We start from the raw sequence: 22,262 nt of genomic DNA, 5'->3' as shown, positions 1-22,262 counted from the left end.
AAACTTGTGTTGTCAATGAAGCCCCTCCTGGATAAAGTTCCCTTTATTTAGCAGCTCCCAATCTTTTTTCTGCCTGAAATCAGATAATAACCTTGTTCCTATTACATCAGGCTCACTCAGTGCAGTGCCCCTCTCATTGCACCTACCAAGGTTGTAATTTAATCCCAAACCTCGAGCTAAACCATCCAACTCTCCGCCTCCATCCCTATGTCAAGTATCGGCACACCCTGTAGACATAGGCTTTCTCTCGGAAGCTGTTTGGTACTGACTTTTTTTCATGGCCGTGATTGAATCATCCAACTGTGAGAGGAGCAAAACCTGTTGCTATTCGCAAAAATAAAGACAAATTCTACAACCTCATGTTCCCCTCGGGAGTGAGGGGAAACGCTGGCTCCTGATCCTGATTTCTATACCTACATCTGGAAGGTCTGGCAACACCGCAACTTTTGAAATTCTCATCCCTGTTTTCAAATCGCCCCATTGCCTTGTTCCTCCCTATCTCTTTCACGTTCTCCAGCCTTACAACTTAACACCTTGACCTCCAAGATCTCTGCAGTCCTCCAATTCTGGCCTCTGGTACATTCCTGATTTTCATCGGCCCATCACTGGCAACCATGCCTTCAGCTGTCTCGGCCTGAAGCTCTGAAATTCCCTCCCTAAATCTTTCCTCCTGTCTCATTGTTCTCCTTCTGACGCTCCTTCTGACCTACCTCTCCTGCCCTAATATCTCCTTTTGTGGCTTTGTGTCAAATACTGTTTGACTATCACTCCTGTGAAATGCTTAGGATGTTTTCACTACATTAAAGGAGCTATATAAATGCAATTTGTTATTCTTGATGTTGTTTGCCTGTTTGGATATCAAGTGAGGACAGGGCTGAATTTGGCTTTGATGTCCCAGACTTGAGACCAAGCTTTCCCTGCACTCGCCAGCGGCTAGGATAATGACGGGGGTGCTGACCATGGCTTTTTTGCGTAGCGCTGACGGCAAATAAGATTTTTTACTGCCCAACGCTTACTGGTGTAATAATCCATTCAGTGGACGCAGCCACAAAGTGGGGTACTGGAGGAATTGCTGGGACCGGTACCAGGCAAACCCAGCAAGAGGTGGCACTTTCAGTACCTCATAAGAATAATCACTGCATTTACTGAATTGGCACAGGAGAGGAGGTGAGGAGAGACTGGAGAGAAAGAAAGAAACACCCATTACATTCAGCTTCTCTCTGATTGAGAAACCACATCCTGAAGGGGAAAGAGGAAACTTTCTCAGGGCCTCCTGACATGAGGGTAACAAGACCTTAGGATGTCCCAATGCACTTCATAGCTAATTAAATACTTCTGAAGTGTAGTCAGGGTTGTGATGTGGGAAACACAGCAGCCATTTTTTACACAGCAAGCCCGCACAAACAGCAACACGATAATAAGAAGAGAATCTGTTTTAATGATATTGGTTGAAGGATAAATACCGGGGAGAACAAGTTTGCTCTTCTTCGAGATGGTCCTGTCTGCCCACGGCACTTTGGTTTAATGTCTCATCCGAAAGACAACGCTCCGACGGTGCAGCATGCAATGGAGACTCTTAGCGAAGAGGAGGTTTGATGATCAGGAAACTAATGGGAGTTGGCTCACCCCTTTTACATCAGCGATCATGGGATTTCAGATGGATGAAAATCTGAAATAAAAATAGAAAGTGTACAGCAGGTCAGGCAATATCTGTAAACAAGTTGATATTTGAGGTGAGCTCTGATGACAAGTCCCGTGGGGCTAATCTGTTTTCCTCGCCCAGATGTTGATTGACCTGTCAGCTCTTTCTAGCATTTTCTGTTCAATGCTATTCCGTTATAAACCTGGAGCTGTTTTTATTTTATTTAGTTTCCAATCAATTCCTCTTCTCTCTTCCGAAGGTGACTCCCTCACTGGGATACATTTCCACAGGCAGCAGTCACCCTTCAGTTAGCCTTGACATATACTATCTGGAGGATATTCAATTGTGCCTCACTGATCGTGTCCTCACTTCACCCTATCTTTCTAATGCTGTACTCACAGATCATCCTATCGCCCAATCCTGTTCTCACTTGATCCTGTCCTCATGTGAACCTGTCCTCACATGATTCTGCCCTCAATTGAACCTGTCTTCACTCACTGGATTCCCTCTCCTTCATCTCTGAGTGCTTGGTTACACAGCAGCTCAGGTAGAGGGATGAGTTTAGGTCCTACGCTCGCCTTAAGACATCCTAAAGCCCTCTACAACCAATAAAGCACTTTTCGAAGTGTAGCCACTATTTAAAAAAATATTTGTTCTTGTAATGTGAGTGTCGCTGGCTAGGCTAGCATTTGTTGCCCATCCCGAATTGCTCTTGAGAAGGTGGTAGTGAGCTGCCTTCTTGAACCACTGCAGTCCATCTGGTGTAGGTACACGCACGGTGCTGTCAGGGAGGGAGTTCCAGGATTTTGACCCAATGACAGTGAAGGAACAGCTATACCATTTGAAGTCAGGATGGTGTGTGACTTGGAGGAGAACTTGCAGGTGGTGGTGTTCCCATGCTGCCCTTGTTCCTCTAGGTTGTGGGTTTGGAAGGTGCTGTTTTAAATTTTTTTTTTAAAAGAGATACGGCACTGAAACAGGCCCTTCGACCCACCGAGTCTGTGCCGATCAACAACCACCCATTTATACTAATCCCACATTAACCCCATATTCCCTTCCACATCCCCACCATTCTTCTACCTACACTAGGGGCAATTTACAATGGCCAATTCACCTATCGACCTGCAAGTCTTTGGCTGTGGGATGAAACCGGAGCACCTGGCGGAAACCCACGCGGTCACAGGGAGAACTTGCAAACTCCACACAGGCAGTACCCAGAACTGAACCCGGGTCGCTGGAGCTGTGAGGCTGACCACTGCCACTGCGCCACTGTGCCGTCCTACCGCCCTGTTAAAGGAGCCTTGGTGCATTGCTGCAGTACATCTTGTAGATGGTGCACATTGCAGCCACTGTGTGTCGGTGATGGAGGGAGTGATTGTTTAAGGTGGTGAATGGGGTGCCAATCAAGCGGGTTGCCTTGTCCTGGATGGTGTGGAGCTTCTTGAGTGTTGTTGGAGCTGCATTCATCCATGCAAAAGCAAAGTATTCCATCACACTCCTGACTTGTACCTTGTAGATGATGGACTGGCACTGTCCTCACTGATCGTGTCCTCGGAACCTGGAGTTGAGTTATTTACCTCAGAATTCCTAGCTTCTGACCTGCTCTTCTATTTATATGGCCAGTCCAGTTCAGTTTCTGGTCAATGTTAACCCCCAGGATATTGATGGTGGGGAATATAGGGATGGCAATGCTGTTGAATGTCAAAGGGAGATTCTTTCTTATTGGAGATTGTCATTGCCTGGCACTTGTGAGTCCCAAATGTTACTTGCCAATTATCAGCCCAAATCTGAAGGTTGTCCAGCTCTTGCTGCATATGGACGCGGGCTGCTTCACTATCTGAGGAGTTGCAAATGGTACTGAGCACTGTGCAATCATCAGAATGTCCTTATGATGGAGGGAAGGTCATTGATGAAGCAGCTGAAGATGGTTGGGCCGAGGACACTACACTGAGGAACACATGCAGTGATGTTCTGGGACTGAGATGATTGGTTTCCAACAACCGCAGCCATCTTCCTTTGTGCGAGGTATGACTCCAAACAGTGGCAGGTTTTCTCCCTGAATCCTATTGACTTCAATTTTGCTAGGGCTCCTTGATGCCACACTCGATGTCAAATGCTGCTTTGATGTCAAGGGTAGTCACTCTCACCTCACCTCTGGAGTTCAACTCTTTTGTCCATGTTTGAACCAAGGCTGTAATGAGGTCAGGCAGAACTAATGATGCCTTCCATCACTTTGAGAATGATTGAGAATAGACTGATGGGGCGGTAATTAGCTGGGTTGGATTTGTCCTGCATTTTGTGGACAGGACATACCTGGGCAATTTTCTACATTATTACTTTTGTTGCAGCTGTACTAGCTAGGGGGCGTGGCTAGTTCTGGAGCCCAAGTCATCAGTATTACAGCCAGAATGTTGTTGGGGCTCATGGCCTTTGCAGTATCCAGTACCTTTAGCCGTTTCTTGATATCACATGGAGTGAATCAGATTGGCTGAAGACTGGCACCAGTGATGCTGGGGACCCCAGGAGGAGGCTGAGATGGATCATCCACTCGACACTTCTGGCTGAAGATGGAGTTGAATGTTTCAGTCTTGTCTTTTGCGCTGATGTGCTGGGTTCCCCCATCATTGAAGATGTGGATATTTGTGGAGCCTCCTTCTCCTGTTTGTTGTTTAATTGTCCACCACCATTCATGACTGGATGTGGCAGGACTGCAGAGCTTAGATCTGATCTGTTGGTTGTGGAATCACTTTGCTTTGTCTATCGCTGTGGTAATGTAGAAAATGAGACAGTCAATTTTGAGCACAGCAAAGTCCCTGATGATAACCAGATTATCTGTTGGTGAGAGACACCTCAGGACACTGGGGAGAACACTGTTGCTCATTTCCTGAATAATGCAATCAGATCTTTACATCCGCATGAGAGAGCAGGCAGCACTTCAGTTTAACATCTTAGCTGAAAGATGGGACGGCACTCCCTCTGTCAACCGTCTGACTCAAAGGTGAGAGTGCTACCACTGAGTCATGGATAACACCAGGTGAATGTGGCAGCCACAAAGCCAAGCATGATCCCATTAAAAAGCAATGGGAAACATGACCAATTAATCTGTTTTGAGGGAGAAATGCAGGCCAGTCTCCTTTAAAAATTGTCCACCTGAACCACTGGAATAGACAGACAGGACTTCAGTATAATGTGCCACCTCCAATTCAGCATCTACAGTGAAGCTTGAACCCTTAACTTTCTGGTATGGAGGCAAGAGTCTAGGCAACTGGCTCAAACTGATTATTTCGTTCTGATGAGAGATTGAAGGCTCATGATGACTGACGGATTATCAATCAGGCAGAAAACTTCTTGCTTCTTGCCAATTGGGATCTAAAAAATATATATATTTGTTTTCAGGATGTGGTCCACTCTGGCAAGGTCCCCATTTAATGCTCTATCCTAGTTGCTGTACCCTACATTAAGTGTGGAGCTGAAGTCGTAAATAGGTCAGACGAGGTAGCGGGAGACAGGCTGCCTTCCCTGAAGAACAGCATTGAACCCAGTTGGGCTTTTTTTTGACAATCTGGAAACTTTCTATTCAAGAAAGGAGGGAAATGGAAAGCAGAAAGCTATAGGCCAATTAGCCTAACATGTGTTATAGGGAAAATGCTAGAATCTATTTGTGAAGTTTTTTAATAGCAGACATTTAGAAAATCATAATACAATCAGGCAAAGTCAACATGGTTTTGTGAAAGGAAAATCGTGTTTGACTAATTTGTGTTCTTTGAGGAAGTAACAAGCAATATGGATAAAGGGAAACCTATAGATGTGGTGTACTTAGATTTCCAAAAGGAATTCAATAAGGTGCCACATCAAACGTTACTACTCACAATAAGAACTTATGGTGTAGGGGTAACATAGTAGCATGGATAGAGGATTAGTTAGCTATCAGGAAGCAGAGAGTAGGGATAAATCAGTCATTTTAGAGTTGGAAAGCTGTTACCAATGGAGTGCCTCAGAGATCAGTGCTGGGGCCTCAACTATTACAATTTGTATCAATGTCTTGGATGTAGGGACCGAATGGTTGCTAAATTTGATGATGACACAAAGATAGGTAGGGAAGTAAGCTGTCCAGAAGACATAAAGAGTCTATAATGGGATTTAGATAGGTTAAGTGAGTGGGCAAAAATTTTGCAGATGGAGTACAGTGTGGGAATTGTGAACTTGTCCACTTTGGCAGGAAGAATAGAAAAGCAGTATATTATTTGAACGGAGAGGGACTGCAGAACTGTATGGTGCAGAAGGATCTGGGTGTCTTGGTACATGAGTCACAAAAAGTTAGTATGCAGGTACAGCAAGTGATTAGGAAGGCAAATGGAATGCTGGCATTTATTGCAAGAGAAATTGACTATAAAAGTAAGGAAGATTTGTTACATCTGTACAAGACCTTAGACCGCATCTGGAGTACTATATACAGTTTTGGTCTCCTTACTTAAGAAAGGATATAATTGCATTAGAGGCAGTTCAGAGAAGGTTCACTCGACTGATTCCTGGGATGAAGGGGATGAGAAAAGATTGAGCAGGTTGGACCGAGACCCATTGGAGTTTAGAAAATTGAGAGGTGATCTTATTGAAACATACAATATCCTGAGGGGACTTGACAGGGTGGATGCTGAGAGGATGTTCCCCTTGTGGGGGAACTATGAGACACAGTTTCAGAATTAGGGGTCTCCCATTTAAGATGGAGGTGAGGAGAAATTTCTTCTCTCAGAGGGTTGTTAGTCTGTAGAGATCTCTTCCCCAGAAAGCAGTGGAGGCTGGGTCATTGAATACGCTCAAAGCTGAGTTAGGTAGATTTTTGATTGACAAGGGAGTCAAGGGTTATGGCAGGCAGATAGGAAAGTACAGTTGAGGCCACGATCAAACCAGATCAGCCATGATCTTACTGAATGGTGGAGCAGGCTCAAGGGGCCGAGTGGTCTACTCTGACATTTATTTCCTGTGTTCTTTGATGGCCATTTTGTCTGGTGCCAGCCCACAAATCACCATATTTAATTAATCAAATCCTAACTTGTCATGATGTAGTTAGAAGGTCCAACAACAACTTGCATTTATATAGCGCCTTTACCATAATAAAATGTCCCAGGAGCATTATCAAACAAAATTTGACACTGAGACATATAAAGAGATAAACAGATGATCAATAGCTTGTTCAAAGAGGTGTGGGGAAGTACAAACTGTAAATTGTTACTTTAATACCATAACCGCAAGGCTATTGTACCACCAATGCGTAATAGGTGGTAGCAGAACCTCCCCACGTATGGAAGAAATGTTTAAGCTTTGGATGATATGTAAACACATGTAAACTCAATGACTTTTTGCTATTTCAGACATTACTGAATGAGTTGGACAGAAGCACTGGAAAGTACAGGGACGAGGTGCACCTCAAAACTGCAATAATGTCCTTCATCAATGCTGTGTTAAACGCTGGTGCTGGAGAGGTAAGTTGAAGGCAGTCTGCCAGGAACTGCTATACTGCCTGCCTCATTGCTTCTGACCATCCACCAACTTTAAAGCTTTAGTGAGTGACGGTCCTAATACACCATAAGACTTGTGAATAAACTCAAGCTCCATGGGGTGGGAAATGGGGACAACAAATATGAAGAGCAGAACTTTGATAACTAGCTCACTGCCTGAAAGGTAGAGACCCTCAACTCATTCAAAAGGAGTCTGGATATGCACCTCAAGTGCCGTAAGCTGCAGGGCTATGGACCAAATGTTGAAAGGTGGGATTAGAATATGTGGACCGTTTTTCGGCCAGCACAGACATGATAGCCTCTTTCTGTGCCTTAAACGTTCTATGATTCTATGATTCTAATTGAGATTCAGTATTTCAACATTGGGATAATAAAAGCAAAATACTGCAGATGCTGGAAATCGGAAATAAAAAGAAGAAATGCTGGAAATACTCAGCAGGTCTGGCAGCATCTTTGGAGAGAGAAGCAGAGTTAACGTTTCAGATCAGTGACCCTTCATCAGAACTTGGTCACTGACCTGAAACATTGACTCTGCTTCTCTCTCCACAGATGCTGCCAGACCTGCTGAGTATTTCCAGCATTTCTTGTTTTTATTTCAACATTGGGACTCTTTTTAAAATGGGAATTATCACTATTTAAGAAAAAAGCCTCATTATCAGCGCCACTGTTAAATGGGGAGTCTCACAACAGGAAATCACAAACTTCCTCGTGGGTGGTCCTGCTCAGCTTCCATCTGTCTGAGGTTTCTGATGAACCTCCATTGAAGTCAGACCAGCCAATTGAGGACACCATATAAACAGGGAGTCTCAACATCCAGTCACTTTCCAGACTGCAGAAATATATCGATGGCCTGGTCAGGTGGGCAGAAAAGTGACAACTGGAATTCAACTTGGAAAAGCGTGAGCTGATGCATTTGGGGAGGTCAAACAAGGCAAGAAATATACAATTAATGGGAGATTACTGAGAGGTGTAGAGGAAGTGAGGGACCTTAGAGTAAATGTCCACAGATCCCTGAAGGTAGCAGGAAAGGTCGATAAGGTGGTGAAGAACGCATATGGAATCCTTTCCTTTGTTAGCTGAGGTATAGAATACAGGAGCAGGGAGGTTATGCTGGAATTGTATAAATCATTAGTTAGGCCACAACTTGAGTACTGTGTGCAGTTCTGGTCACCTCATTACAAAAAGGATGTAATTGCACTAAAGAGGGGACAGAGGAGATTTATGAGGATGTTGCCAGGACTGGAAAAATGCAGCTATGAGGAAAGATTGGATAGGCTGGGGTTGTTCTCCTTGGAACAGAGAAGGCTGAGGGGAGATTTGATTGAGATGTACAAAATTGTGAGGGGCCTGGATAGAGTGGAGGTGAAGGGTCTATTTACCTTAGCAGAGAGATCAATGAGTAGGGGGCATAGATTTAAAGTGATTGATAGAAAGATTAGAGGGGAGATGAAGAAAAGTTTTTTCGCCCAGAGGGTGGTGGGGGTCTGGAACACATTGTCTGAAAGGGTAGTAGAGGCAGAAACCCTCAACTCATTTAAAAGGAGTCTGGATATGCACCTCAAGTTTCATAACCTGCAGGGCTATGGACCAAATGCTGGAAGGTGGGATTAGGCTGGGTGGCTCATTTTCCGGCAGGCGCAGACACGATGGGTCAAGTGGCATCTTTCTGTTCTTAAACTTTCTATAATTCTATTAAGAAGGAGCCTCAGTTAAAAACTCCTTTTAAAGGTGATATCTTACCATTAGGGTACCTTTAAAGAAGGGTAGGTATCAGTGCCCTTTGCAAAGGGGAGCTTTGCCTTTTAAGCTACTTTAAAGCAACTAAAGTAACTTGGTCCAATGACATTATATGGACTGGTAGTTGTGGCCTATTACTATAGTGAAACTTACTAAAATTAATATTAATACAGAGTGGTGCGGAAAACTGTCCTGGAATCCATACCAGACTAAAAAAGAGAGATGTGCATTTATATAGTGCCATTCATGACCTTACGACATCCCAAAATGCTTTACAGTCAATGCAGTCAATTGCACACAGTACAGTCCCACAAACCAAATTGTGGTAATGACCAGATAATCTGTTCTAGTGACGTTGGTGGATAGGCCTTGGTTCAACATCCTATTCGAAAGTATTCCCTCAATAGTGCACTGTGGTGTCAGCCTAGATTTCGTGCTGAAGACTCGGGTGGGACTTGAACGCACAACTTTCTAACAGCAGTTAGAGTGCTACCATCAGAGACATGGCTGACACTCCCTCAGGTGGCATGATGCTCTCCTGTTTTGGCTAGCTGTAAAGATTCTACATTAAATGAGCTTGGGACAGTCTCAATGCAGTTAGCTGCTCATATTTCAGAACAAATTAGCATTCTCAAATGGCAATCTCACACAGGAGTGTCCTCATGAGGTTGGTGTTGAGGTCATTATGGAGGCAGAATAAAGGGAGCCTGATTTGAAAGTCCTTGACACAACCTTAGACAGGTATCTAGCCATGGGCCATACCATAAATGCAACCAACAGCTGGAAATTAGGCTTTTTAAACCTGGGCTTTGTAAATAGAGGTTTTGAATACAATAGGAACAGAGGAACTTAGGAAGATAGGAACAGGAGCAGGCCATTCAGCCCCTCGAGCCTATCCCGCCATTCAATGAGATGTTGGCTGATCCGTGGCCTAACTGCATATGCCTGCCTTTGGCCCATATCTCTTAATATCTTTACTTAACAAAAATCTATCAATCTCAGATTTAAAATTAACTTCAAGTTCTAGCTTCAACTGCTGTTTGTGGGAGAGAGTTCCAAACCTCTACCACCCTTTGCATGAAGAAATAATTCCTAACATCTCTCCTGAATGGTCCAGCCCTAATTTTTAGACTATGCCCCCTAGTTTTAGAATCTTCAACCAGTGGAAATAGTTTATCTTTATCTAGCTTGTCTTTTCCTGTTAATATATTGAAGACTTCGATCAGATCACCCCTTAACCTTCTAAATTCTAGCAAAAACAGGCCTAATTTGTATAATCTCTCCTTGTAACTTAACCCCTGTAGTCCAGGTATCATTCTTGTAAACCTACGTTGCACTCCCTCCAAGGCCAATATATCCTTCCTAAGGTGTGGTGCCCAGAACTGCTCACAGTACTCCAAGTGGGGTCTAACCAGGATTTTGTACAGCTGCAGCATAACCTCTCTTTCTTTATACTCCAATCCTCTAGATATAAAGGCTAGCATTCCATTAGCCTTTTTGATTATTTTCTGCACTTGCTCATGGCATTTTAAAGATCTATGCACCTGAACCCCCAAGTCTCTTTGGACATCCACTGTACTTAACCTCTTCTCATTTAGAAAGTACCCTGCTCTATCCTTTTTTGGTCCAAAATGGATAATCTCACACTTGCCCGCATTGAAATCCATCTGCCACAGTTTTACCCACTCACCTAGTCTGTCAATATCTCTTTGCAATTTTATGCTATCATCTAGACTGTCTACAATACCGCCTAACTTTGTATCATCAGCAAATTTGGATATATGACTTACTATGCCATCATCCAAGTCATTAATGAATAATGTGAATAATTGAGGCCTCAACACAGATCCCTGTGGGATACCAGTAGTCACATCCTGCCAATCAGAGTACTTACCCATTATCCCCACTCTCTGTCGCCTACCACTCAACCAACTTCCTAACCATGTCAATAATTTGCCCTCAGCTCCATGGGCTTCTATCTTAGTTAAAAGTCTCTTATGTGGGACTTTATCAAATGCCTTCTGGAAGTCCATATAAATAACATCCATAGACATTCTCCTGTCCACTACCTTAGTCACCTCTTCAAAAAATTCAATGAGATTTGTCAGGCATGACCTTCCCATTATGAATCCATACTGGCTGTCCCTGATTAACTGAATTTTTTCTAGGTGTTCAGTCACCCCATCCTTGATTATAGACTCCAGCAATTTGCCCACCACAGATTTCAGGCTAACTGGGTCTGTAATTTCCTTGGTTCCCCCTTTCACCCTTCTTAAAAAGTGGAATGACATGTGCAACTTTTCAATCCAGAGGGACCACTCCTGAATCTAGGGAACTTTGAAAGACTATAGTTAGGGCATCTACAATGTGCTCCCCTATTTCATTTAACACCCTCGGATGGAAACCGTCAGGTCCTGGGGATTTCTCACTCTTTAGTTCCATTAATTTCCTTGTTACTGATGTTTTACTTACGTTAATTGTATTGAGTCCCTGTCCCCTATTAATTTTTTCGGGACTTCCGGCAAGTTATCCTCCTTTTCAACTGTAAATACTGAGGCAAAGTAATTGTTCAACATGTCTGCCATTTCCCCATTATCAATGACAATATCTCCATTTTCAGCTTTTAGTGGGTCTACATTGCTCTTGACCACCCGCTTTCCCTTTATGTAACTATAAAATTTCTTCTTATTGATCTTGATGTCCCTTGCAAGTTTCCTTTCATGATCTCTTTTAGTAGCTCTTATAAGCTGCTTTGTGACCTTTGCTGGTCTTTGTATCGATCCCAATCGTCCGGATCTGTGCTGCGTTTTGTATTTTTGTAAGCCATTTCTTTTTGTTTTATGCTATCCCTAATCTCTTTAGTTGTCCATGGCTGTTCTTTCTGTGAAGTGGAGCTTTTTCCTCTCGGGTGTATATACTCGCTCTGTATTTCGTTAAATGTTTCTTTAAATATTCTCCACTGTTCTTCAGTCGTTTGACCCATTAACTGATCTACCCAGTTTACCGTGGACAGTCTCTGTCTCATCCCGGTAAAGCCAGTCTTACCCATGTCTAAAATTCTAGAAGCTAATTCGTGCTTTTCACTTTCAAACGCTACCTTGAATTCCATCATGTTGTGATCACTATTTGGTAAATGTTCACGCAGTTAGGCTACTAATTAAATTTGGCTCATTATTCATAACTAAATCTAATATTGCCTGTCCCCTTGTTACATCTAGGACATATTGCTGTAGCAAACTATCCCGAACACATTCCAGAAATTCACTACCTTTCTGACAGGTGCTAGTCTATGTGTAAGTTAAAATCCCCCATTAATACTACTCTGCCTTTGTTACACAGTTGCCTAATTTGTGCATTTATACAATCTAACACCTCAGAACTGCTATCGGGGGTCTATACACAACACCTCTTACAGTTTTAGATCCTTTTCTGTTCCTCAATTCCACCCATAAGGTCTCCACTGGATGCTTTCCCCTCATTATATCCTCCCTCACCAATGAGGTGATATTATTTCTAATCAGTAAGGCTACTCCACCCCCTCTGCCATTTTCCCTGTCCCTCCTGTAAACTTTATTACCAGGTATATTTAGTTCCCAGTCCCGACCATCCTGCAGCCACGTCTCCACAATGGCCACCACATCATAATCTTCCATTTGAATTTACACCTGCAGCTCATCTAGTTTATACACTCAGTACATTTGTATGTAGAACTCTTATTTGGGCTATACCCTCTAACCTGTCCCTCAGCACTGATGCTTTATTTGCCTGTTTATTATTTCTCTCTTCTGGTTTAACCAGTATACTTCTTGCAGTTTGGTACCAATCAGCCTCACCACTAACCTGCACTCCTACCTTCTCCTTTAACTTCCTGTTTTTCCATGCAACTGAACCCTCACCCCCACTATTTACTTTAAAGCCCTATCTACAGCCCTAGTTGTGTGATTCGCCAGGACTCTGGTCCCAGCATGATTCAGGTGGAGCCCGTCCCATCGGAACAGCTCCCTCCATCCCCAGTACTGGTGCCAATGTCCTACGAATTCGAACCCATTTCTCCCACACCAATCTTTGAGCCATGCATTTAACTTTTTAATCTTATTGACCCTTTGCCAATTTGCTCGTGGCTCAGGGAGTAATCCGGAGATTATTACCTTTTTGGTTCTACTTTTTAATTTAGCCCCTCGCTGCTCATATTCCCTCAGCAGAACCTCTAACTTCGTTCTACCTATATCGTTGGTACCTACGTGGACCACGACAACTGGATCTTTCCCCTCCCACTCCAAGTTCCTCTGCAGCCCAGATGAGATATTCCGAAGCCTGGCACCAGGTAGGCAAGAGAGCCTTCGGGACTCTCGATCCTGGCCACAGAGAACAGTGTCTATGCCCCTAACTATACTATCCCCGATTACGACTACATTTCTCTTTTCTCCCCCCACTTGAACGGCTCCCTGTACCAATAGCAAGGATGTTATACTAAACCTTTCTAAATCACTGGGTAGACCTCAGCTGGAGTATTGTGTTCAATTCTGGGCCCCACACTAAAAAGTAGAAGAGCATTGACACTCCTCACAAGGAGCACAAAAGATTGAAGGGCAGGAAAAGTACTGTAGATTGTGGGAGGAAGGTCTGTCAGCATTTTGCAATCTACTGAGATACTGTGGTGTCCTCGAGTTTAATGATGTCATCGCTTCCTCACAGGACAATCTGGAATTCCGACTGCACCTCCGGTATGAGTTCCTCATGTTAGGAATTCAACCTGTGATCGATAAGTTACGAAGCCACGAGAACGCAACGTTAGACAGGTAACTAGCCATGTGCGAAACTACATGCATAATCCACAGTGGAAGCTAGACTCCATAAACCTGGGCTTTGTAAATACAGGCAAAGAATATAACAGCAAAGAAATTATGCTAAACCTTTATAAATCACTGGTTAGGCCCGAACTGAAGCATTGGACTGGATTTTACCTTAGGTGGACGGAAATATGCCACTGACGTAATTTAATTGTCCTGAGGCGGGATTTCCACCCGCTTGAGGGAGGAGGTCCCGCCTCAGTGAGCTGCCGGCCAATCATCGGTCCAGCAGCTCTTAGTCCCAGCAGCATCACCAGGAGCAGTGGCCATTGCTGGGACTGCAGTCCAGCCGACCAGATGGATCCATGAGTGAAGGTAAGTTGGGCATACCTCACCAGGGAAATTGGTCCTTCCCTGGTGAGGCTGGAGTGGTTGTTTGGCGGGAAGGGAGGGGGGCGCGTGTCCTGAGTCCTGGGGGTGGGTTGGGAGGCGGGGGCAGCCCTCAATTGGGTACCCTGTGCCCGACTGCCATGGCGCCCCCCCCCCCCCACCCCCTCGGGGCGCGGAGAGGCTGGCGGCTATCGCTGGGCAGCCTTTCATGTCCCCAGCGCACCCGCTTGCCACGGGTAAAATTAAAAAGGGCGAGGGCCCTTAAGTGGCCACTTAAGGGCCTTGATTGGCCTCGGACAGGCGGGCCTTTTCCTCCCCGCACCCATCCCCCCCCCCCACCACCCGACCGCCATAAAGTTGATCGGAAACGGGAGTGGGGCGGGGAGGCCTCCCGGAGCCTCCCGCACAATTTTACGCCACCCCCACGCCACCATCTGACCCGCTGGGGTGGCGTAAAATTCAGCCCATTGTGCCCAATTGTGGGCACCACACTTTAGGAAGGATGTCAAGGCCTTCGAGAGGGTGCAGAGGAGAGTGACCAGAATGCTGCCAGAGATGCGGTTACATGGAGAGACTGGAGAAGCTGCCATTTTTCTCCTTAGAGCAGAGAAGGTTAAGGGGAGATTTATTAGAGGTTGACAAATTCATGAGGGGTTTTTATAGAGTAAATAATAAGAAATTGTTTTCACTGGCAAGAGGGTCAATAACTGGAAGGCACAGCTTTAAGATAATTGGCTAAAAGGACTAGAGGGTAGATGAGCAGTTATTATGGTCTGGAATGCAATGCCTGAATGGATGGTGGAAGCAGATTCAGTATTAACTTTCAAAAGGGAATTAGATAATTACTTGAAAAGGAAACATTTGCAGAGGTATGGGGAAAAAGCAATGAAGTGGGAGTGATTGGATAGCTTTTTGAAAGTGTCAGTATGGTCACGATGGGTCAATTGACCTCCTTCTGTGCTGTATGAACCTAGTGCCCAAAATAATCTATAGCCTTCATTGATCCTTCCACCCACTCTGTCCCCATAAATATACAGGCCACACAAGTATTTACTGCAAAGAAGCATATTGCTAAAAGTGGATTCCCATCTGTCCCTCCAGAATGTAGAAAAATAGAAAGATAGAAGAATACCTACATGTGGGCAAATATACCAATCTTGTGCTCTGAATAGGGAGCTACACTCGAAGGCAATGTTGGTCAGAGATAGGATAACAACAATGTAGCGCCCAATCTTTGACCCATACTCCTCACACACATCATTTCCTGTTGGCTGCATGAAATTGTAAATTACCCCTCAAATCCCTTAACCTATCAATTACCCAATATTGATTCCTCAACATTAATACCTATTAAACAGTTCAATTGACTTTGTATCTATGGCTTTCTGGGGCAATGTGTTCCACTTTCTCACAAGAAGAATTCTACCTTAATTTGAACTCTAGAATTTCCATCCCATAGTTTTGGAGGGAAGAGTCATTCCCTATCTATCTATCTATCCTGTTAAACATCTCAATCAGATTGCCACATTTGACAAGCAGAAATGAGTTGAAAGCTTTGGCTAAAGGAGGAAAGTTGCCAGGAAAGATTTGTTGTGCTGACAATATTTTTTTTCTCTTTGTGTTTAGGCACTTAGACTTCTTTGAGATGGTCAGAAATGAGGATGAGAATGAACTTGCAAAGCGACTTGACATGGTGAGTGACAATCCTGTACCTATATGTCAAGGGGGACCCAACTACAAGTCAAACATCATCTGCTGCCACAAGTTTTCATTACATAAGGAGTTTCATGGTGACAAGAGCTTTGTTGTTATATAGCAGCTATTTATTTGACAGTTGGTGGCAAACAACTTTGGTAAAATGGAGAAAGTAGCCATTTCAAAGGCAAAGGGCATCATGCATAAGCTGAGATGGCTGGGTTCTCAAAATGAGTCCTCAAAATGGAATCACTAGTCAGATTGAAAGCCAGGAAAGGAAAGGGGTAATGTTAATTAAACCATGAAAACTTACAGAAACATAGGACTCAGGAGCAGGACATTCAGCACCTCAAGCCTACTGCATCATTCTGTCAGATCATGGTTGATCTGTACCATAACTCCATTTACCCACCTTTACTCTATATTCCTTGTTACCCTTACACAACAAAAATCTGTCTGCTAGGATTGCCTGTGAGGCTAGTCTTTCAGTTATGTCTCCACCACTGCCTCCCTCCAAGACTGTGAAGAACCAATCATCCCTGAAATTCCAAAGGAGTTCATTGGTTTGAGCGAAGACAAGCTTCAGTTGGCTGTTTCAGGTCCCTAGCCGAAACAATTGATGCAACCTTGGTCCTTCCGAATTGCAGCAGTATCAGCTATGTCAGCTCTGTGGTAATCTCGCAGGTCACTGTATATCACTCACTGCCCACTCTGAATTGCAGCATCAACTCAGTTGCTTACTAAATAACTGCTGCACCTTAACTAGTATCTTATAATGGTAATATCCATTACATTTGGTCAGAATTGCACTGGAGGAAGTGTTACTTTTTTTTAACAATTACTTCTGGATCAAAAAATAAAAAGTAAGGAGCTGGGAGGGACGGCTCATATCACAAAAACATTCTTACAGTTAATAATGATCACCTGAACCCCTCGATTAGATTCCGATCTGTAGTCACTCCCGGGTATCCATTATTCTATATATAAACCATCTGAACCCCTCGATTAGATTCCAGTCTGTAATCACTCCCGGGTATCCATTATTCTATATATAAACCATCTGAACCCCTCGATTAGATTCCAGTCTGTAATCACTCCCGGGTATCCATTATTCTATATATAAACCATCTGAACCCCTCGATTAGATTCCAGTCTGTAATCACTCCCGGGTATCCATTATTCTATATATAATCCATCTGAACCCCTCGATTAGATTCCTCTCTGTAATCACTCCCGGGTATCCATTATTCTATAGATAATCCATCTGAACCCCTCGATTAGATTCCAGTCTGTAATCACTCCCGGGTATCCGTTATTCTATAGATAATCCATCTGAACCCCTCGATTAGATTCCTCTCTGTAATCACTCCTGGGTATCCATTATTCTATATATAAACCATCTGAACCCCTCGATTAGATTCCTCTCTGTAATCACTCCCGGGTATCCATTATTCTATATATAAACCATCTGAACCCCTCGATTAGATTCCAGTCTGTAATCACTCCCGGGTATCCATTATTCTATATATAATCCATCTGAACCCCTCGATTAGATTCCTCTCTGTAATCACTCCCGGGTATCCATTATTCTATATATAAACCATCTGAACCCCTCGATTAGATTCCAGTCTGTAATCACTCCCGGGTATCCATTATTCTATGTATAAACCATCTGAACCCCTCGATTAGATTCCTCTCTGTAATCACTCCCGGGTATCCATTATTCTATATATAAACCATCTGAACCCCTCGATTAGATTCCAGTCTGTAATCACTCCCGGGTATCCATTATTCTATATATAAACCATCTGAACCCCTCGATTAGATTCCAGTCTGTAATCACTCCCGGGTATCCATTATTCTAGATATAAACCATCTGAACCCCTCGATTAGATTCCAGTCTGTAATCACTCCCGGGTATCCATTATTCTAGATATAAACCATCTGAACCCCTCGATTAGATTCCAGTCTGTAATCACTCCCGGGTATCCATTATTCTAGATATAAACCATCTGAACCCCTCGATTAGATTCCAGTCTGTAATCACTCCCGGGTATCCATTATTCTAGATATAAACCATCTGAACCCCTCGATTAGATTCCAGTCTGTAATCACTCCCGGGTATCCATTATTCTAGATATAAACCATCTGAACCCCTCGATTAGATTCCAGTCTGTAATCACTCCCGGGTATCCATTATTCTATATATAAACCATCTGAACCCCTCGATTAGATTCCAGTCTGTAATCACTCCCGGGTATCCATTATTCTAGATATAAACCATCTGAACCCCTCGATTAGATTCCAGTCTGTAATCACTCCCGGGTATCCATTATTCTAGATATAAACCATCTGAACCCCTCGATTAGATTCCAGTCTGTAATCACTCCCAGGTATCCATTATTCTAGATATAAACCATCTGAACCCCTCGATTAGATTCCAGTCTGTAATCACTCCCAGGTATCCATTATTCTATATATAAACCATCTGAACCCCTCGATTAGATTCCAGTCTGTAATCACTCCCGGGTATCCATTATTCTAGATATAAACCATCTGAACCCCTCGATTAGATTCCTGTCTGTAATCACTCCCGGGTATCCATTATTCTAGATATAAACCATCTGAACCCCTCGATTAGATTCCAGTCTGTAATCACTCCCAGGTATCCATTATTCTATATGTAAACCATCTGAACCCCTCGATTAGATTCCAGTCTGTAATCACTCCCGGGTATCCATTATTCTATATATAAACCATCTGAACCCCTCGATTAGATTCCAGTCTGTAATCACTCACAGATACCATTATTAGATGTAATTATGCACCTACTATTTCTCCCTGTGAGCACCATTCCTTGCTGAGACTCTGAGGTTGTGGAATCACTCTTATTATCTGCCTGGCTGCTTGTATTTATAGCTTATGATGTGCAACGATTGATTGGTAGTTAGTGTTGGCTGGAGATCACTCTGGAAGGAGGAATTTCCTATGCTGAATGATCTCTTTTGGTTCTGTAATCTTTCTTGAGTCCTCCTCTGAAAGCACTCTTTCATTGGTAAGATACATTTGTGTGGGTGCCATCACCACTCATGCAAGTGATTATTGTTCAAGTGTGTGAATGTTGCCAGTGAGTCTTACTTATCAAACTATTTGACTGCTTGGGGTATTGCCATGGACCTCGATCACAGAATCACAGAATTGTTACGGTGCAGAAGGAGGACATTTGGTCCACCAGCTCTCCGAAAGAGCAGTTCCCTCAGTTCCATTGCCCTACCTTCTCCCCATAACCCTGCACATTCTTTGTTTTCATGTAACTGTCTAATTCCCTTTTGAATGCTTCAGTTGAACCTGCCTCCACCACATTCTCAGGCAGCGCATTCCAGACCTTAACCACTTGCTGTGTGAAAATGTTTTTCCTCATGTCACTTTTACTTCTCTTACTAAATACTTTAAATCTGTGCCCTCTCGTTCTCGATCCTGTCCTTGCCCATCATGCACACACCCGGTAAATGTGATTGGAAAGCAGCATAGATGGGAATCAGTTTGATTCTTCCCTCCCTGATTCCTGGCTGCAGAGGCCAATGTAGCATCCCAACTGTTCTTTATTAATCATTTGTGGGATGTGGGTATCGCAGGCTAGTCCAGCATTTATTGCCCATCCCTAATTGCCCTTGAGAAGGTGGTGGTGAGCTGCCTTTTTGAACTGCGGCAGTCCTTGAGGTGCGGGTGCACCAACAGTGCTGTTTGGGAGAGAGCTCCAGGATTTTGACCCAGCAACAATGAAGGAACGGCGATATATTTCCAAGTCAGGATGGTGTGTGGCTTGGAGGGGTACTTGCAGGTGGTGGTGTTCCCATGCATCTGCTGCCCTTCTCCTAGGTTGTAGAGGTCGTGGGTTTGGAAGGTGCTGTTGAGGGAGCCTTGATGAATTGCTGCAGTGCATCTTGTAGATGGTACACACTGCTGCCACTGTGCATAAGTGGTGGAGGGAGTGAATGTTTGTGGATGGGGTGCCAATCAAGCGGGCTGCTTTGTCCTGGATGGTGTCGGGCTTCTTGAGTGTTGTTGGAGCTGCACCCATCCAAGCAAACTCCTGATTGTGCCTTGTAGATGGTGGACACACTTTGGGGAGTCAGGAGGTGAGTTACTCGCTGCAGAATTCCTAGCCTCTGACCTGCTGCTTTAGTCACAGCATTTATATGGCTGGTCCAGTTCAGTTTCTGGTCAATGGTAACTCCCAGGATGTTGATGGTGAGGGATTCAGCGATGGTAATGCCATTGAACGTCAAGGGGAGATAATGGAATTCTCTCTTATTGGAGATGGTACTGGTACCTGGCACTTGTGTGGCACAAATGTTACTTGTGACTTATCATGCCAAGCCTGGATGTTGTCCAGGTCTTGCTGCATCTGGCCATAGACTGCTTCAGTATCTGAGGAGTCGCGAATGGTGCTGAACATTGTGCAGTCATCAGCCAACATCCCCATTTCTGACCTCACGTTGGAAGAAAGGTCATTGATGAAGCAGCTGAAGATGGTTGGGCCTAGGACACTACCCTGAGGAACTCCTGCAGTAATGTCCTGGGACTGAAATGATTGATCTCCAATAAGCATAAACATCTTCCTTCGTGCTAGGTATGACTCCAACCAGCGGAGACTTTTCCCCCGATTCCCACTGACTCCAGTTTTGATTGGGCTCCTTGACGCCATACTTGGTCAAATGCTGCCTTGATGTCAAGGGCAGTCACTCTCACCTCACCTCTGAGGTTCAGCTCTTTTGTCCATGTTTGGACCAAGGCTGTAATGAGGTAAGTAGCCCTGGCAGAACCCAAACTGAGCATAAGTGAGCAGGTTATTGCTGAGCAAGTGCTACTTGATAGCACTGTAGACAACCACTTCCATCACTTTGCTGATGATTGACAGTAGACTGATGTGGTGGTAATTGGCCGGATTGGATTTGTTCTGCTTTTTGTGTACGGGACATACCTGGGCAATTGTCCACATTGCCGGGCAGATGCCAGTGTTGTAGCTGTACTGGCACAATTTGGCTAGGGGCATGGCTAGTTCTGGAGCACAAGACTTCAGTCCAATTGCTGGAATGTTGTCAGGGCCCATAGCCTTTGCAGTATCCAGTGCCTTCAGCCATTTCTTGACATAGAAACATGGAAACATAGAAAATAGGAGCAGGAGTAGGTCACTCGGCCCTTTAAGCCTGCTCTGCCATTCAATACGATCATGGCTGATCATCCAAACTCAGTAACCTGTTCCCGCTTTCTCCCCGTATCCCTCGATCCCATTAGCCCTAAGAACTATATCTAACTCTTGAATATATTTAATGATTTGGCCTCAACTGCTTTCCAATGTAGAGAATTCCACAGGTTCACCACTCTCTGGGTGAAGAAATTTCTCCTCATCTCAGTCCTAAATGACTTACCCCTTATCCTTAGACTGTGCTCCTGGTTCTGAACTCCCCTGCCATCGGGAAAATCCTTCCTGCATCTAGTCTGTCCAGTCCTTTTAGAATTTTGTAGGTTTCTATGAGATCTCCTCTCATTCTTCTAAATTCTAGTGAATACAAGCCTAATCAACCCAATCTCTCTTCATACGTCAGGTCTGTCATCCCAGGAATCAGTCTGGTGAACCTTCGCTACCCTCCCTCCATATCAAGAACATCCTTCCTCAGATAAGGATTCCAAAACTGCACACAATATTCCAGATATGGTCTCACCAAGGCCTTGTATATTTGCAGCAAGACATCCTTGCTCCTGTACTCGAATCCTCTCGCTTTGAAGGCCAACATACCATTTGCCTTCTTAACTGCCTGCTGCACCTGCATGCTTACTTTCAGCCACTCGTGTTTTCCCAATCTATCGTCATTCAGATAATAATCTGCCTTCCTGTTTTTGCCACCAAAGTGGATAACCTCACATTTATCCACATTATACTGCATCTGCTATGTATTTGCCCACTCACTCAACCTGTCCAAATCACACTGGAGCTTCCTTGCATCCTCCTCACAGCTCCCACTCCCACCCAGCTTAGTGTCATCTGCAAACTTGGATATATTACATTTAATTCCCTCATCTATATCATTGATATATATTGTGAATAGCTGGGGTCCTAGCACTGAGCCCTGCGGTACCCCACTAGTCACTGCCTGACACTCGGAAAAAGACCCGTTTATTCCTACTCTTTGTTTCCTGTCTGCCAACCAGTTCTCTATCCATGTCAGTACCTTACTCCCAATCCCATGTGTTTTAATTTGGCATGCTAATCTCTTATGTGGGACCTTAGCGAAAGCCTTCTGAAAGTCCAACTACACCACATCTACTGGTTCTCCCTTATCTATTCTACTAGTTACATCCTCAAAAACCTCCAGTAGATTTGTCAAACATGATTTCCCTTTCGTAAATCCATGTTGACTTTGTCCAATCCTGTCTTTGTTTTCCAAATGCTCTGCTATTACATCTTTTATAATGGACTCTAGCATTTCC

At 44.0% G+C, this 22,262-nt stretch overlaps 1 protein-coding gene across 6 annotated transcripts in view; it reads left to right on the top strand.

Moving 5' to 3' along the window:
• daam2 (dishevelled associated activator of morphogenesis 2) overlaps positions 1–22,262 on the top strand; it is a 391,719-nt gene that overhangs the window by 234,151 nt on the left and 135,306 nt on the right. For all 6 annotated transcript variants that reach the window (XM_068027781.1, XM_068027780.1, XM_068027792.1 and 3 more), the window contains 3 exons: positions 7,012–7,122; positions 13,591–13,694; positions 15,702–15,768. In XM_068027781.1, the coding sequence (XP_067883882.1) occupies positions 7,012–7,122; positions 13,591–13,694; positions 15,702–15,768 (282 nt within the window). The remainder of the gene's footprint in view (positions 1–7,011; positions 7,123–13,590; positions 13,695–15,701; positions 15,769–22,262) is intronic.

The sequence above is a fragment of the Heterodontus francisci genome, chromosome 3 (genome assembly GCF_036365525.1).
Source record: "Heterodontus francisci isolate sHetFra1 chromosome 3, sHetFra1.hap1, whole genome shotgun sequence".
In the NCBI taxonomy this organism is placed as follows: domain Eukaryota; kingdom Metazoa; phylum Chordata; class Chondrichthyes; order Heterodontiformes; family Heterodontidae; genus Heterodontus; species Heterodontus francisci.
The sequence above is the reverse complement of the archived record's forward strand: the minus strand, read 5'-3'. Positions and strand labels throughout refer to the sequence as shown.